The sequence below is a fragment of the Leptopilina heterotoma genome, unplaced genomic scaffold (genome assembly GCF_015476425.1).
Source record: "Leptopilina heterotoma isolate Lh14 unplaced genomic scaffold, ASM1547642v1 Lhet_214, whole genome shotgun sequence".
Taxonomy (NCBI): Eukaryota; Metazoa; Arthropoda; class Insecta; order Hymenoptera; family Figitidae; genus Leptopilina; species Leptopilina heterotoma.
The window spans coordinates 80622-99416 of NW_025110932.1; the positions used below are offsets into that span (position 1 = coordinate 80622).

General features: G+C 25.2%; 1 protein-coding gene across 1 annotated transcript; it reads right to left on the reverse strand.

Moving 5' to 3' along the window:
* Positions 1 to 753: 753 nt before the first annotated feature.
* On the reverse strand, positions 754 to 1681 carry LOC122501773. The gene is made up of 2 exons (XM_043611497.1): positions 1347 to 1681; positions 754 to 984 (listed from the first exon to the last, which is right to left on the reverse strand). The coding sequence occupies exons 1-2, from the start codon at positions 1513 to 1515 to the stop codon at positions 803 to 805; spliced, it is 351 nt and encodes a 116-aa protein (XP_043467432.1). The 5' UTR covers positions 1516 to 1681; the 3' UTR covers positions 754 to 802.
* Positions 1682 to 18795: the final 17114 nt, after the last annotated feature.

Genomic DNA, 18795 nt, shown 5'->3' on the forward strand with positions numbered 1-18795 from the left:
AATATTTCTTCTATGATCACGTACATGCTGCGATAAGACTTCTCTATGTACCACATAAAAAAAGCGAGTACATTTTGCCTGAAAGGCGAACTTTTAAATTACCAAAGCCATCTACCAATGGCAAGTTTTCCAACAAGTTTTTTACTTTCATTTTTTTCCTTTTTTTTTGTTATTTGGAAAAAATGAGAAAACGTTTAATACACTTTTTCTCTTCATGCAACATTTCAATTTTTTATTTACCAATTTTTGAAATATTTAGAAAAATATTATTTCTAAGAAATTTAATGATCTAAAAGAATTATGAATTTAAATTAATTTATTTGCACTGAAATATATTTTTTAACTTGAAAAATAAATAAAAGTTAATATTAAATGTATTTTTATTTAAAACCCTTCTAGGTACAAAATGTAAAATTGTAAATACATTTAATATTTTAAATGAAGTTTATAAACAGCATTGAAATTTTGTTTTATTAATTAATTTTGTCTGCAAGTTTGTGAAACAACATAAATTTTTCAATTGTTATATAAAAGGAAATAACTCAGAAACAGTAATTACTTCATTTTTTATTAAATTTTATTTTTTCTTTATTCAGGTAGAAGTAATTTCAGAATGAATAAAACATTGCATATGACCTAATTAATTTTGCGCAAAGTTTTGTAATAAAATTCTATTTTTGTTAAATTTCATTTTATTTTTATGAAATTCATAATATTATAAATTCATGAATAATGAAATTATTTTGAGATCGGTAAATTTGAAATTTTAACATTTTTTTTGGAAAAAATTGATGAGTGAAAATTAACCAATGAAATATTTTGGATTTGCATAATATGATGAGGCTAATTGTGTTGCGAGATTTTGTAGATCTTCATAAACTGCTGGATAATAATTTGACAAATACCAAACGAAAAGTCGAATTTTTTCGTGCTCATTTTCAGTACACTCTTGACATTTATTTAATGCATATTTTATAAACAATGCTGCAACAAAATAAAGTTATAAATATTTCAAATTAAAATTTCACAAAAAGTTTTTATTTATTAACAATATTAGAGTAGCTACCTACAATTTAAAATTTACTAATAATTAAGTGAGAGTGGAGAGATTTTTATTATTTACAGAAAGTGCTTTATTTTTATATTCAAATTTAAAAATTTCATTTTCAATATTTTAATAAAATATATAAAAAGGATTAAAAAACAACTACTTTGTTTCAACTAACAGATTAAATTGACATTCATTTTTTATTTTTTTTTATAAAAGATGAATAAATATCAATTTTGCTTTATGAAAGCAAAATGAATAGTTAAGTGTTTAAAATCGTAAATCGAAATTTTTTTACCTCTATTTTCTTCTTCCAAGGCACTACATTCTTTTAATCCCTTAATGCAAGCTAGTTGTTTGCCAACAAGATCAGGATCTTGTACAATGTCGAAATAACTGAACGAATTGCAAACAATGATTATAAGAAAAATGGTCAAACAGAAAATGTTGACTCGTATTGTACTCATGGTAAATTTAAAAAAAACAAAATTATTGTTACTGATTTTTTTTACAAAAAATCTGTTTTCAAAAAAAAGTTGTACTTAAAAAAGTTGATTTAGATTTAAATCAAAATACTTGATTGACGATAGTTTTTAAAATTTGAATTTAACAATTCCGGCTTTCATGAAGTTCGCAATAAGACTGATGATATAATATTGCAATAATAAAATCGGAAATATAGTCGACTACAGTTACATTTCAATTGTCGAGATTGATGAAAATGTTTACATTACGTAAGAAATTGAATAAATTGAACAAATTACAGACCAAAAGAGATCAGTAAATAAAAAATATTTTTTTGATCATATAAACAATATGTCACGTAAAATAATTTAATTTCTCAAAATATGAAATGTATTTTTTATTTTCGTTGCTCAATTGTTATTGTAACGTCAGGAGAACGCAAAGCAAATAAGAAAGAATTATTTTAAATCTTATTTAAATCCCCAGCTGAAAAAGTTTTATACTCAATTTCAATTCAATTATTATTTTTAAAAATTTTTCTTTAAATCAATTAATTTTCAAAAAAATACTTTGACAACTTTCAAAATCTATTCCCATTTACAATATTCAATTTTACCAATAATTTCAATTATTCGTAAATTCCTCGATTAAATATATATTAGAAAATAAAAACTTCAAATAATATAAAAAAAATTAAATTACAATTTATCAAAAAAATTAATTTCAAAATTCAATTATTTCTAAAAATCCACGCTATATTGCTTTTAATATTTAATTATTATCTTAAATTTTAACTGAAATTCATTTTTATAAAATGAAAATCAATTTTTATTAGAAAATTCTACGAGAATTCAATTATTTAAAAACTAATAAAATGCAAATAAACAATTTATTGAATATTTTAATGTTTCTTAAAATTGAATTCTTAATTAATTAATTAATTGTTAATTAAAAACTTCATTTATGAAATTTTTGACCCAACATTTCACAGTATACGTAACATTTAAAAAATATTTTCAATGATTTCAAAAGAAATTTTTTTTCTAAGAAGAAAATTTTATTAGAAATAAAGTTGCACCACAAACTACAAAAAAAAAAAAGAATATCCGAACACATTTCCATGAGAAATTAATAAAGCAAAAAACGAGTTCACGCTTTGATTCGTTTACGCGCAATCACAAAGTGAACTTCAAACCATCCGAAAACGAGGGAACAAAAAAGAAAAGCCGTGAAGGTCCCGCTTTTCTCTCATTTACATGTTAATCATTTCTCTTCCCTTTTGCATTGCCCTTTTTTTGTGGAAAAAAAAAACAATATTGTCTCTCGTATTTCTCTTTCACGTTGAAAATCCCAGAGAATGACTTTTAGAAATCACTCTGCCATCTATGCCCGCGCATACCTGCACGATGTTTTAATATATTAAAGTGATAAGAGGTGAAAACTATGGTAATGAATGGAATTTCTAGAAGCTTGTACTTAAGACTAGGAAGTGACGCTCAGAATACAAAATTGATCTTAGCATTACATTATATTATATTATATGCGACGTTAGAGAGGGAGAAGGAAGAACTTTGGGGGGAGGGGGTATGGTGTGCATTGAAGATGTTCAACATCCCAACTGGTTTACGCGATCTTCGTCTCTTTGATTCTTGTATGAATCTCAAATTGTGGCTTAACTTGGATGAACATCAATAGTTTCGACAAAAGCTTTACTCTAGCAGCGACAACCTCATCTAAATTATTCACTCGAAACTTGTTGAAAATTCATGCATTTTCCCTTTAAATCCGTTAAAACGTGTATAGTGAGGAAAGTACTTTAATTTTCATGGAAACTGAATTTAGAGATATTTTTCGAAAACAAAAGAATTGCAAATTCAGAATAATACCGTTGATTCTGTTACAGAATCTTTTTTTTTCATGGATAGTTCGAATCTTTGGATTTTTCGCTGAAAACTGATGTTTTTTTATTTATTTATTTATTCAATCAATCGTCCCTTTGCTTTATTACACTGAAAAAAAAATTTATTTAATTCAAATAACCGATTAATTGACTATTATCAATTAAATAATTACTTGAATCAAATAATATTTATTGGAATTATTGAATTTTATTAACAAATATTTGTTAAACTTTTTAAAAATAATAATTCCATCGAGAAATTTTATTCAAATTGCATTGGAAGTTATTAAATTTCTCCAAAGAATTTTTTAAAAGTTTCTGAAAGTAATTTTTATATAAATTTTTTTTTAATAATAGAATTCTTTTGGGAATTTTTTATGGAAATAGTAAATATTGAAAATAATTAAAATTTGAAAATTTTTTGAATTTAATTAATTTTCTACGGAGTATTTTATTAAAATTTTTTGAAAATTGAATTGTTACGAAGAATATCATTAAAGTTTTTAAAAATTCTTAAAATTGAATTTTTTTAAAAAATTTTAATAAAACTTTTAGGAGTAATTGCATTTTTTGAAAAATTATTTTAAAGTTGTATTAAAAATTATTTTTTTTTTAAATTTTTATGAAAATTGTTATTTAAATAATTGAATGTTTGTGAAAATTTTATTATTGATAAAAATAATTGAATGTTTACAAAGAATTTTAAAGAATTTTTTTTTAATAATTGAATTCTCTTGGGATGTTTTTTATGGAAATAGTAAATTTTGAAAATCAGTGAATTGAGAAAAATTTATGAATTTAATTTATTTTTTATGGCGAATTTTATTAAAATATTTTGAAAATTGAAGTTTTACGAAGAATATTATTAAAGTTATTGATAATGATTAAATTCTTTAATGAAATTTAATTGAAAATGCATTGAGAATAATTATTAAATTCTAATATAAACAAATTATATCAAAATTTTTTAAAATTGAATTTTTTAAAAGAATTTTAATAAAACTTCTAAGAGTAATAGCAAAAATAATTTTTTTCGAAAATTTTTATGAATCCTATTGTGATTTAAATAAATGAATTTCTGAGAAAATTTTATTATTTATGGAAATAATTAAATGTTTACAAAGAATTTCATAGAATTTTTTTTTAGAATAATTGAATTCTTTTGGGAATTGTTTTATGGAAATAGTAAATAATGGAAATAATTGAATTTCGAAAAATTTTTAATTTAATTAAATTTCTACGAAGAATTTTGTTAAAATTTTTTGAAAATTGAATGGTTACGAAGATTATTTACACTATTATAAATTATTAATTACACAAATTATAGATCAGAATTTTTTCAAAGAATTTTAATAAAACTTTTAAGAGTAATTGCATTTTTTGAGGAATTCATTTAATGTTCTATTAAAAATTATTTTTTTCAAAAATTTTCATGAAAATTGTGATTTAAATAATTGAATTTCAGTGAAAATTTTATTATTCATAAAAATAATTGAATGTTTACAAAGAAGTTTATAGAATTTTTTTAAATATTTGAATTCTTTTGGGAATTTTTTTAGGGAAATACGGAAATAGTAAATATTGAAAATAATTGCATTTCGTAAAATTTTTGGAATTTATTTAAATTTCTACGTAGAGTTTTAAAAACTTTTAGAATTGTTTATATGAATTTTATTAAAATTTTTTAGAATAATCTTTTGATTTAAACTTTTAGAGGAATTTAAAGTATTGGAAATTCTCAAGCTCTTATTTTGAATCAGTTAAAAATCATGGTTTTAACTGACTATCAGTGACTGACTTTTGCTTCTGAATCAGTTTAAAAATAGCTAATTTTCTTTGAAAAAATAACTGATTTCTGTAGAAAATAACTGAAAAATTATAGTTAAACTTGACTAATTCAATGAGTTAAAAAATCTACTCTCTAAATTAGAATCAGTTAAAATTTAAAAATAACTGATTAGAAGCAAAAAGTCAGTCTCTAATTCAAATAGTAACATTTCTACCAACAATTAGTTAAAGATAATTGATGTTTCAGTAATTTTTTTTGACTGATTCAATTAATCAAGTTTAATTAATTTTTCAGTTATTTTTTCACTGAAAATCAGTTATTTTTAACAGTTTCAAAAGGAAAAAGTCAGTCACTGATTGTAAGTTAAAACGATGATTTTTAACTGATTCAAATTAAGAGATTAGTACAAAAAAGTATCGTTTAGTGTCACAAATCTGAAAAAAGTATTAGATTAGGTCCTGCAATACTTAGACGAATGTAAAGAGCACCTAGTCGCGTGTTTTTGATAAAAAAAAGAACAAAACATTTGTTTTCGGTTTAACACACCTGTTTAAAAGGATCTGTTTATTCCAACGCAACACTGAGAGAAGAGTCGTTTCACAAGTTTAAAAGCTCGCTCCATTTTCGCGGTGTGAGGGAATTTTTTCATTCCTTTAGTCTTTCGAGCCGCAGTCCCGTCCCGAGAGATCCAGTCGTGCGGCATAATTTTCAATTACAATAGATTATATCGCGCTGAGTTAAAGGGGCTTGTGCGCTATGCCCCCGCAGTTGTCACCCCTTTAGGCGCCCCACAGTGCCTGGGGCGTGACCGGGCTATAAACGGCGGGTTTGCGTAAACGTTCGAAAATCACTGGCGTGCGATAGCATAGTGTATAGCCAGACATTTGTTATTCGGAACGAATAATAATTTCATTTCATTTCACGCACATGCACAGTACCCAAAAAAAATAAAATGAAAATAAAAATTGCATCTAAATCAAGTACACGTCTTTGAATTGTTAAAAAATTTTCCAAATTCCATAGCGTCAAGTTTTTATTTTTCAACATTTAAATCTCTCTGAATACTGAAAAGTCCTTTGTCGACAGAACGGCAAATATTTACATTCGACGAGTATTTTACATTTACGCGAAAAGCACAATGGCAAACACAAGTTGTAATGTCGATTTTTATGTGTAGATTTTCAAAAGCCAAATTTATTGTCTGTTCTAACTGCTTTTAATTCGATTCGTTTGATGTGTGTATTCACTCTTTTCAACTGTTTACGTATAAATGCATTTTTATAATCACTGCATATTTTCACAAATTTGTTTACTTTATCAAATTATAATATAGTATATCCTGATAAAGCAATTCAGCATTTTTATATTTGTCTGTAAACTAATATTTGAATATATTGGACCAGTTATTACAAAGTACAAACATTTTTTTGCATTTCTTATGTAACATATAAGCAAATTACCTCGGGATAGGGTAAAATGTTTACTTTCTACATTTAAATTAATTTTTTGCGCTATTGTAAACTTTGCTTCAAAACAATAATGCTCGCATGTTACGAATATTGAATTTATAAAATATTTCTGTATGAGAGTTAGGTACTTTATAAACATTATAATGGAAGGAAGAACTATTTCAAGGAACTTTATTTTATTTTTTCTAACTCAACACAATACAAGTATTCTACTTAATTAAATATTTTTAAATTTTATTTCTAATAATATATTTGCTCAGTTTTTGTTATATCCCATGAGAAGAATTAACAACTCTGAATGTAAATTGGTAAACTAAAAGCACCGGTGACTTCCTGCAAAATAAAAATAAGATTGTAACTTTTTCTTATCACAGTTTTTCTAAGGATTCCAAATTGAAACGAAAAACGAATCAAACAATTTAAAATAAAATTTAATTTTTTGTCAAGAAATTAAAAAGTATTAAATAGTAAAATATTCAGGTAAAATTTAATTTTTCGTTTGGAAAATTAAAAAGTATTAAATAATAAAATATTAAAGTGAAATTTGATTTCTTCGTTAGCAAAATTGAAAGGTATTAACTATTAATAATAAAAAATATTATAATATTTATTTAAGCATTTTAAAAATGAAAACTCACTTCGGATACATTGTCTGCTGCAGCAATCCCTGTAGTTCGTTCTATTGCAGTGTTCACCTGTTCTCAGACAAGGTCTGTTAGGAACATCTCCGGAATTCTTATCTCCATCACCACCAGCGCCAATGGCATAAATTTCTGTTAATAAAAATATGCCTAAAAGAGCAAAAAGTACAACTACTGAAAGATACATTTTGTCGCAAATAATTTTTTCGTCAAAGTGATTCTTCTTTTATACTTGAATAATATTTATCGAAAATTTTTTGAGGAAAGTCAGTAAAGATAACGTATTTATTTTGCTTTTTGTACAATAAAATAATAAGGAAAATATATTTTTGGGGATTGAAACGTGAAATATTTAAGAAGAAAAACAAACAAAAGTAGAATTGTAACGAATTTTTTGATTATAAGCCAAAAACAAAACATTTCAAATAAAAATGACCTTATAAATTGATTTTTGCAACTATTTTTTTTAATTTTTCAGTGAATTTTTGAATGGTGGCCACCGTGGGGACACTTTTTTTAAAGGAAAATTTCAGCAGTTTTTCTAAAGTCGTTTCTTTAGTAAAATAAAAAAAAAATTTTTGCTAAGAAGTTAGCTAAGGAGATACAGTTTTAGGGCATATATTATTAATTATGTTATATAATATCGTTTAGGAATTAGAGTCGTTCAAAAGATGTATTTTGCAGAGCGAGACATTAAAAGGATGTTTCTTAAAGTTTCCAATTTCGGAGAAGCGATAAAATTTTAGGTTCGGAATTTGAAGTTCTTTATAACTAAAATGAAAGTTCTCTGGTTTTACAAATTCGGAACTTAACTGATTTTAACTAAACTGCTGCAATTTGTCGTGCGGAGTAAAATAGACTATTAATTAAGGCCCGAAGGAACTGACCGGTTGTAGGTAAATTGGATGTATCTGGAAAATACATGGGTAAGCAACTTATCGTTGCTCTGCTGTAACTTGGAAGTTGGTTACAGAGTTTGGTTGAATTATGTGTCACGTAGGTAGTTGCTCGCGAAAATTCACCAACTAAATGGACTAGTAAGTGTGCCCGCATGTATGTGTATCGGTTTGTTTCGTAATATTCAGTCTTGCGTCTAGTCTCTGTACAGTTATTGTCGATGTACAAGAATTTACACGAGAATGTGTGATCACGCAAATGCATCGTTGGTAGCAAAGTTGTAGCAACTTCTCTGCTGGAATTGATAATACCCAAGTTGTTAATGCATTCTCAGATCACTGCGTCTTTTACTGCTTGTCGGAGAGAAAAGAGAAAGAGAAAGATAGCTAATTACCATTTCAGAAGGTATGATTAATGCCTTTGAACAAGAATGATTATTTTCTTTTTTTTCTTTTTTTTTGTTGCAATTAAAGAAATGCTCGTTGCTTTGAAGTGAATATTTTTTTAAAACCAATTTGTTCGTTTGATAATAACCGCAATGAACGGTTTTCATTACTGGCGGGCATACGCGAATTCACTTTGCAATTTTCTCTTTTGTTATTAGAGCTTGAAATTCATGCAAGCAATATAAAAAAAAACAAATTGCAAAACTTCAATGCAGTTATTAAATTCATTCATTCTGATTGATATCAAATGCACGCCATGTTATTAAATTTGTCTCCCAATTTCAAAATTTATTATTAATTTACTTATTGGATTTTTGAAAATGATACACGCGGAGGAAATAAATAAGTAATTTTTTAAGTAATTTTTTAAAAAATTTTGAAAAATATTTTTTAGTTTAAAAGAAACGGGATCTTAGAAAGTAACGAGAGAACCTTTCTGATTTCGACGGTGTGAAGCGTCAGCCGGGCAGCCTAACGAGAATCCAATAATCCCCAATTCTCTGGGTCAGTGCCCAACAAATAAAAGTTTGTTTGAAAAAACCTTTATCTGTGTAAATTTATTTTTACTCACATCATAACAAAAGGCACTTCAATATCAAAAAATAATTTCTAAAATTCTTTCGTTGCAAAAAGGTTCTTCTCAGTTGGATAACTTTTATTACAAAGTATTTATAGATAGAATTTTTTTACAATTCCGAACATGGTTTTCTACAATTTTGATGGAATTTATAAAAGAGGGGTTGATCATAAAATCATCAAATTTCATGAAAATCATGAAAGCAGCATTTCAAAAGACTGCAAGAATCATTAAAACGCGTCGAAAAGACTTTTCACGCCCACAAAAGACTAAAATCAAAGTTGTAAAAATTAAATCTGACTGATAATCTGATTGCAACCTTTAAAAAAATATTAAACTCCACCTTTTATAGTGTGAAATAAAAAGAAAAAAAATATTAAAAAAGAAAATGCAATATCCAGGTTGGAAAAATGGTCCGGTATAAAACTCAATGATGAAATAAATTGGCGATCGACATGAAACTTTTTAATCCTGACATGAGCTTTATCGAGTTATGTACGGAGAATTGAAAAAAGAAAGAAAGAAAAAAAGAAGAAAAAAAAGGATGAGATCGAAGCGAAAAAGTGAAGATATTACATGATCCGTAAACGAAAGAAAGTGATTCGAGCGAGGGGAGGTGATTGATAGGTGAATGAATATATCCGTTCGGCCAACAACGACGAGACGACGCGGAAAACATCTCCGCTCGAGGCACGAAAAGCTCGTCGAGGCATTACTCGATTTATGCTCGGATATATTTGAATGAGCACAAACAGTCTAGCAATAACTTCAGACATAAAATTGATATTTCCCATCAATCTGGGAAAACGAAGAGAACTACATACAAAATCGAAATTTCCAACTTCTCGATATATGTCAAAATAATAAATCTAAATTAATAAATTATCCAAAAATTAGAACAGGGTTGCGAAAAAAAATTAATTTTTTTTCTGATTTCAAGATAAAATTTTAACTTTTTCCCTGACCCTAAAGAATATTCTGATTCACTCTAAAAATTATTAGATATTCAAAAAAAAATTTCTATTACATTTATTGACAAATTTCCTTACTTTTAAAATTATTCGAAAGGCTTCGTCCATAAATTACGTCTCACGTTTTTAGCCCATTTTTGGGTTTACAATTCGTAAACCCCCCCTTAATAAATTTTTCCAAAATGAATCACTGTCAATATCTAATTTTACATAAATAAATAATAATAATAATAATATTTTTTAAATAAATATTTGTTAGTATTTTTCCCTGGAAATGAAGATTTTCAAAACATTCAAAATTTAAAAGCTGATAAAAATATTATTGTAAAACATGACGGAGTGATAAAATCATTGTTTTTCATTAAAAGAATATTGTTAATTTGTTACTGCAACTCCTTCGAAATTATTTTCATCATTTCAATTCAATTAATATTTTCTAGAATTTTTAACTAACATTCTTGTTTAAATCAATTACTTTTTATAATTTTTAAAAAAGTCATATCCTATTTTTCGTATTTGAAAAAGTCCTTATTGAGAATTTTCAAATCCATTCGTTATCAATTTAATTTTACGTAAAATTTCAATTATTCGGAAATTCTTCAATTAAATATAGGATTAGAAAATAAAAGCTTCAAGTAATTTTAAAAAAGATTCAATTAAACTTTTTAAAAAAAATTTATTCTACAAAATTGTAAGTTGAAAGTATGAAAAATTCAAACCTTCAAAGAATTTAATTAGAAACCGTTACAAAATTCAATTATTTCTAAAAATTGCAATTATAAGTAACTTCTCCAAAATTGAATTATTATACATAAATATAAAACTTTAAGTGAAAGAAATTTTTAAAACAATTTTTATGAGAAAATTCTACGAGAATTCGATTATTTAAATATAAACATAGATAATTTATTGAATAATTGAATTAAAATTGTATTCTTTTTCTTTTTAAATAATTGAATTGTTGCGAAGAATTTTGTAAAAAAGTTTCAAACAATTGATTTTTTTGAAAAAATGTATTCAAATTCTATTTTAAATAACTGAATACCTGTGAAATTTTTATTTTTTTGAAAATAATTGAATGTTTGTGTAGAATCTTATCAAAATTTGTCTTTAATAATTGAATTATTTTGGGAAATTTTATTTAAATAGTAGGTAGAATATTAAAAATCATTGAATTAAGAAAAATTCCTGAAAATAATTGAATTTCGGTGAAGAATTTTGCTGTATATAAAAATAATTGAAATTTTGACGAGAATTTTATAAAAAAGTTTCAAACAATAGATTTTTTGGAAAAAATGCATGCTAATTCTATTTTTAATAATTGTATTCCTGTAAAATTTTCATTATTTTAGAAAATAATTGACTATTCGTGTAGAATTTTGTCAAAATTTTTTTTAAAAAATTGAATTCTTTTAAGAAATTTTATTAAAATAGTAAATATACAAATTATTAAACTAAGAAAAATTGTTGAAAATAATTGAAATTTTGCAATGCATTTTATTAAAATTTTTGAAAATATTTGAATTTTGTTATTTTTAAAAAGAATTGAATTCTTAAGATAAATATTTTTATTTATGAAAATAATTGACGTCCTCCGAATGGTTTTATTATTTACAAAAATAATTAAATCCCTAAAATGAATTTTAAAATTTATAAAAATAATTGAATTACTGCGGAAGAGTTTAATGCCAAATTTTAAAACATTTGATTTTTTCGAAAAAATTTATGCAAATTCTATTTTAAATAATTAAATTCTTCTGAAATTTTTATTTTTTTTTGAAAATAATTGAATGTTTGTGTAGAATTTTATCAAAATTTTTGTTTAATAATTGAATTGTTTTGGTAAATTTTATTAAAATCGTAGAATATTAAAAATCAGTGAATTGAGGATAATTTGTGAAAATAATTGTAATTTTGTCAACAATTTTATTAAAAAATTTTGAAAATAATTGAATTTTGCAATAAATTTTATTAAAATTCCTGAAAATAATTGAATTTTGTCGAAGAGTTTTGCTATTCATTTATAGAGATAATTGAAGTGTTGACAAATTTTTTTCGATTTTTATGAAAATAATTAAATTTTGTCGTAGAATTTTATTAATTTTGAAAATAATTGAATTTTTATGATAAATATTGTTCTTTATGAAAATAATTAAATTTTGCAATGAATTTTATTAACATTCCTAAAAATAATTGAATTTTAGTGAAGAATTTTGCTATTTATATAAAGATAATTTAAATGTTGACGAATATTTTTTTTATTTTTTGAAATTAATTGAATTTCTGGAAGAATTTTGATATTTATTAAGATAGTTGAATTCTTTTAAAGAATTGCCTTAAAATTTTTAAAATTGAATCTAATTTCAACAGAATTGAAATTAAAATTTTTCAAAAAAATACTTTATCAAGTGATTTATAAGTAATAACTTTAAGGCAGTTCTTAAATAGAATTAAGTTATTTAAAATAAATTATTGTCAGAAGTAGAAGAAATTTAAGATTTTTTTGAGAATTCGTGGTAATTTCAAAGTTTATAAGCCCGGCAAAAAAGACACAAAAATTCAGAATTGTCCTATAAATTCTGAACATTTAATTTTTTTCAGTACTTTTAATAGAAAATCAGTGACTTTTTCCTGACCAATTCTACTTTCCCTGACTTTTCCCTGAATTCCCTGATTTTCCTGACCTACGTAAATCCTGTAGAAAATCATTTTTAAAAATTATTTTTATAGTCATATTTATTAAATTTCTTAATTCTTATTCTCTATTTGTAATAGTAATACATTTATAGAATATCTTAAATTTAAGAGTTGTTGTGTATTTCTTAGTATACTTTGTATCTGAAGTATGCCATCTTTATTACTCCTTTATGGCTGCGTGCTTAGCGTCAGTATACTGAATCTGCTTAAACATGCGTTATATAAGTACAATAATTGCCAAGTTCTTTTACAATTCTAATATAACTAGACATGACAGGAAATTATGGAAAAGCAATTATTTTTAAATAGAAAAGTCAGTAAAATTTTTTTATTGTCGAGCTGCTACAATGTTAAAAAATAGAAAACGCAATTTTGAAATGGAAGTGAAAACCATTGCGATCAGTTGAACTGCAATGCGCCATCTGGTGATGGCGTCCATCCTTTTCGTATTTCTTCAACTGTTGCAATAAAAAAAGAAAACAAATACAAATCACAATAAATCTCATTTTCTATGAAATGAGATTATTGAAATAAATTAATCGTATAAATTGAAATTATTGCAGGTATGAAAAAAAGGCAAAAGAAAAAGCAATTTTGTTCGTTTGGTGGGTACGTGAGTGCAAAAATATGCATATGTATAACGCAACTCTTGCGAAATAAAATATATATTGATATTCCCAGCAGGTCTAACGGTTATTTTGTACAGAGTTTTTAAATTCCGAGAAATTCATAGTGGAAGAATATATTCAATATGTTATTTTCAGTTGCAGTCTTGTCGTCCCATTCTATTTCTCACACCCCAAAAGCTGCCTCCTACCTGTCTCAATATTTTATTGAAACGCATATATCGGGTGCTCTTGAAAACACACGTACACGCACACACTGTATTGAAGACCATTATACAGATTTAATACGTGCCCGAAGTGCTGCTGAAAATGCTGACTTGAACTCAACGTTCTCTTCCTTTTGATTACCTACCATCTTTCCCATCTTTCCCATCTTTAGATATATATATATATATATATATACTTCTTTCCATTGTCTCCATCTTTCTTCTTTCTCCTTCACATCTTCGGGCCGTTATTCAAAACGTTTAACCTCTCGCCAACTCCTCTACTATAATATTGAACTCACAGACAACTTTTCCATCCAAGCAAAACTGTGTAACAGTCAAGATGAGAAACTCGAAACAATAAAAGTTATTGTAATTAAAAAGAAATTCTCTCAATGAAGAAATTACTTAATGAAGATAGATGAAAATCAAACTAATGGATTCTGTTCTTTATTTTTAGTTCGATAAACTGTTTTTCTTTTTCACAAACAGTTTTTGTTTATTTTCCATTAATTTTTCATATTTCATATTTCATCATTTAGTTCAATAATTGGAATGCTTATGTAATTATACTGAAATTTTATAATGAAAACTATAAAATTATGCTATTCGAATATTTAACGTTCCATTTGCAATTCTCTTTTTGCAGTCTAATATAGTACAAATCTGAATTCTTCTCAGAAGGACGCTGTCGTGTTGCATGAAATTAAGTAATAGCATGTCGCGAGTTCGTATCTTGGACACCAAATTACAAAGGCACTACTGCGGCAAGAAAAGCACTTCCTCGATTTACACGCTGATTTATGTAAATGTTCTATTGCAATACAGATTTACTTTTCTTTTCTCTACTTTATAGTATTTTTAAGAAATAAGTCATTTGACTCACGAAATAAAATTGTCTATAGAGAATCTAGAAATTATCTCAAAAGGGAACTTTAAAGGAATTATTTCTCAAAATTAATTTCTAAAATATAAAAATTGAGAACCTACAGATTGAAAAAAGTTTGGATGTATTACAATTAAATATACCTAAATTTGATAATCCTCGGTGGTGTCATTTGCAGGATCAGTATAACACGATTTGATACTATCAATAAAATAAGGAAAAAGGCTGATAATATTGAAGAAAACTAAAGGAAATAAATAAATAATCCACTTGTATTCAGGGAGACGATTGTGGTAAGGCGATATAGCAGTTTAGTCACACCCGTCACGTCAGTTGTCCGACAGATTGTATTACGTTTCTAAGCTTTCATTAACCTCGTCAGAGACACGCAGCACAGGATTAAACTTTCCTCGATACAGATTGCTGTTCGTTGACAGAAATGGCTTTACGGAAATGACACATATCCTCCCTAATTCTATAACGATAATTCGCATCAAAAATAAAAATTTTAATATCTGTTACGACATATTAAATTCTGGCATAAAAATAACAGGTTATAAAATATTATTACCTCCATGAATCTACAGATAGCTTATGTTCTCATTCAGAATTGCTACAAATCAGGAAATTCAGGGAAAAGTCAAGAATTTTTATTAAATGTACTGAAAAAAAATTAATTTTTAGAATTCGACTACTTTTCTCTTTAAACATTTAATAAATTGAGCTGCTTGTACGAAAGTCTAAAATACAATAAAGAAGAGCAGAGATGTGTAATTTTTAAGTGATTACAAATCACTTAAAAATGATCACTTGTCACTGTCACTTCTAATCAATTTCTCGTCTTTGGCGATTACAAAGTGCTTTATTACAATTAATTTTTAAATTATTAACACTTTTACACATAAATGTTTTTCATTATTATATTTTAGACTATCTTAGACAATTTCAGCTCAATTTATTAAATATTAAAAGAGAAAAGTGGTCGAAAAAATTACCATTGAATTTCTAACAGTCACATGCTGTTAAATATTTATTTGAAAATAAAGTTCTTGATGTTTTCGAATAATTTTAGAATTAAAGAAATTTGTCATTAAATGTAATAGAAAATATTTTTGAAAATCTAATAATTTTTAGATCAGCATTACATAGAAGAGGTGCATAAAAATAAAACATTCGGATATGATTCACGAATACCCAAAAAAGACTAAAAAAAACTCTTTCGAGAAGTAATACATAATGTTACACATTGTGCTCCCTAAATTAATGATTCCGATTAATATATACTCTAATCCTAGTCTATAATGACTGAAATAGTTAATATAAGGTGTATAACAGAAATTAGAGAAGAAGATAGCATAGCATTAAAATATTTCTAAACTACAGTAGCAATATTGTAATGTCTATCAAGACGTCTCAGAACGCAACGTTTTCGGCAATATTATCTGGCAAGTCTCCACTTTGCCCCTTAAGTCCTTTTGAGAATATCGACATATCTGTCAAATAAGAATCTCGAACATCTGCTGCAACGTTTCTATCGTAGTGAACTTGGACCGTTATGAGAAATATTCCTTGAAATACTGTTATTTTTTCCCTCCCATTCAAGTACATAATTGACATTTTTTATAATCTCAATTTTTCAACGAGAATGGAAAGAATAAAACAGATAAAAAAAATTAATACAATTAATTAATGTTAATTTTGCTGTAAATTTGGGAAAAATTGACTCCCGTCGAAACTATTTAATAAATCAAACCTTACATGTGAACAATTGCAGACAAAACATTTTTGATATAATAACTGTCGTAAATTTACAAGGGCAACAAATGAGTTTAATTTTAGTTGTATTTCAATGAAAAGGGCAATTCTCCAGTCGCCGTGCATCCATCATGGGGAATAACGCAGGCCAGTGGGATTAGCATGGATATGACTAAATTATACAGAATATGCGCCAGACTGCGTACACCATACGCTACTTGTGTAGGTCTCCCGAGGCCCGTCATTTTGAAGTGACTTCTCTGTATTTTATTGTCCTTTTAGAAAAAATTGTCAAGTATCAATAAAACTTCGGTGGTTATTAAAAATTTTCTTCTACGTCCTAAATATCACTGATACAAACATCAATAATAAAATAGAAATTTACCAATTCTCATTAAAATTCTCATTAAAATTTTTGTCAACATTTTTAGAAACAGCATAAATTTCTTCTGTAATTATTGTCTGCTAGCATATTTCTTATCAAATTCAAGAAAAGAGAGAGAGAGAGAGAAAAGTTGAAGTGTTTTCCACTTTGTTTTGAAAAGTTTTTGGTCCAACGAAAACTTGTCTGGCTTGGTCAAGAAGATGTGACATTGGAGATGGGATTGCCAAGTGTATAGCAAGGTTTATTCCTTATCGTAAACAGAGTTCAGACAAGTCTGGGTTGAAGTCCGGATGCTCCGTATTTCTCTAGAGCTCCGTTGAGCGCGTGCAGGAAATCAAGTTAAATTTTCTTGAGCTGATAAGAAAGCAGCAAACACCTAAGAAGTTCACTTTGATAACAATCTAAATAGTAATAAAGAAATTTAATTTTTTTTTACCATTTCTACCGAAATGCAAAACTGACATTTTAAAACCTGAAAAATCTGAAAATGTCAGGGAATTTTATAAACCTTGAAAGAACCTGGAAAAGTGAGGAAATATTTATCGGAATCCTGGAAAATTGTTGTTTTCCAGTTATAGGTTCTTTTGTATTGGAAAAATATTCAATTTCACTTGAGAAACATTCAATTATTCAATAAGTTATTTGTTTTTGTATTTAAATAATTTTGAAAAGGTTTCAAAAATTAAAATCATTGAAAATTTGAATTTTTCATAATTTTAATTGTTAATTTTATAGAACTAATTTTTTTGAATAATTTTAATTTTTAATTCTGTTGAAATTAGTTAAATTTTTTAATATATATTTAACTAGTTATTAAAAATAATGGATTCATAGAAGAATTTTAGTTAAAAACACTAAAACAAATTTAATTTTGGAGAAGTTACAAATAATTGCAGAAATTCAATTACATTTCAAAAGTAACAAAATTCTACGCAAATGTTTAATTATTTTCCTAAACTGTCATAAATAATAAAAATTTTACAGAAATTCAATTCTTTACAAATTTTTTATAAATTTTTTTGCAATAATTCAAGTAATTTAAGAAAAATCAAATTTTTTACAGGATTCAATTATTTTTAATAATACAATTTTAATCGAATTTCTAGAAAAATGAATTTATTCTTAAAAATTGTTTTAAAATTCGTGAAAAGAATTTTAATATTAAAAAATTTTTTTTTATAAAATTCAATTATTTTTTCAAAATTTTTTTAATAAAAAAAAAATTCAAAAATTGTTCTTAGTTCAATAATTTGTATATTTACTATTTTAATAAAATTTCTCAAAAGAATTCAATTATTAAAAAACAATTTTGACAAAATTCTACACGAATATTCAATTATTTTCTAAAATAATGAAAATTTTACAGGAATTCAATTATTAATAATAGAATTTGCATGAATTTTTTTGAAAAAATTAATTGTACTTAAAACTTTTTTTTATAAAATTCTTCGCAATAATTCAATTATTTTGATAAATAATTAAATTATTGCGAAGAATTTCAATTATTTTTGATACAATTTTAATCACAAATACCTCGAAAAATGTAATTATTCTTAAAAATTTTATTAAAATTATTCGACAAAATTTAATTATTTAAAAATTTGTTAATAAAATGATGTATAAGAATACATTATTAATTCAATTAATAAATTATCTATGTTTATATTTAAATAATTGTATTCTCGTAGAATTTTCTCATAAAAATTGTTTTAAAAATTAAGTTCACTTAAAGTGTTAGATAATAATTAAATTTTACAGAAATTACTAGTAATTGTAATTTTTAGAAATAATTGAATATTTTGTAAAAGTTTCAAATTAAAATCTTTGAAAATCTGAATTTATCCTATTTTTAATTAAAAATTCTATGGAACTAATTTCTTAAAAATGTTAAATTGAATTTTTTTAAATTACTTCAAGTTTTTATTTTCTAATCCTAGATTTAATTGAAGAATTTTCGAATAATCGAAATTTCACGTAAAATTAAACTGTAAACAAATGGATTTAAAAATTCTTAAGTAGAACTTTTTCAAAAAATTA

Coding starts and splice junctions, on each gene's coding strand:
- LOC122501773 (XM_043611497.1), bottom strand. CDS start 1,515: ATGAGTACAATACGAGTCAACATTTTCTGTTTGACCATTTTTCTTATA. Junction 985..1,346: donor CTTGGAAGAAGAAAATAGAG/GTAAAAAAATTT, acceptor ATTTTGTTGCAG/CATTGTTTATAAAATATGCA.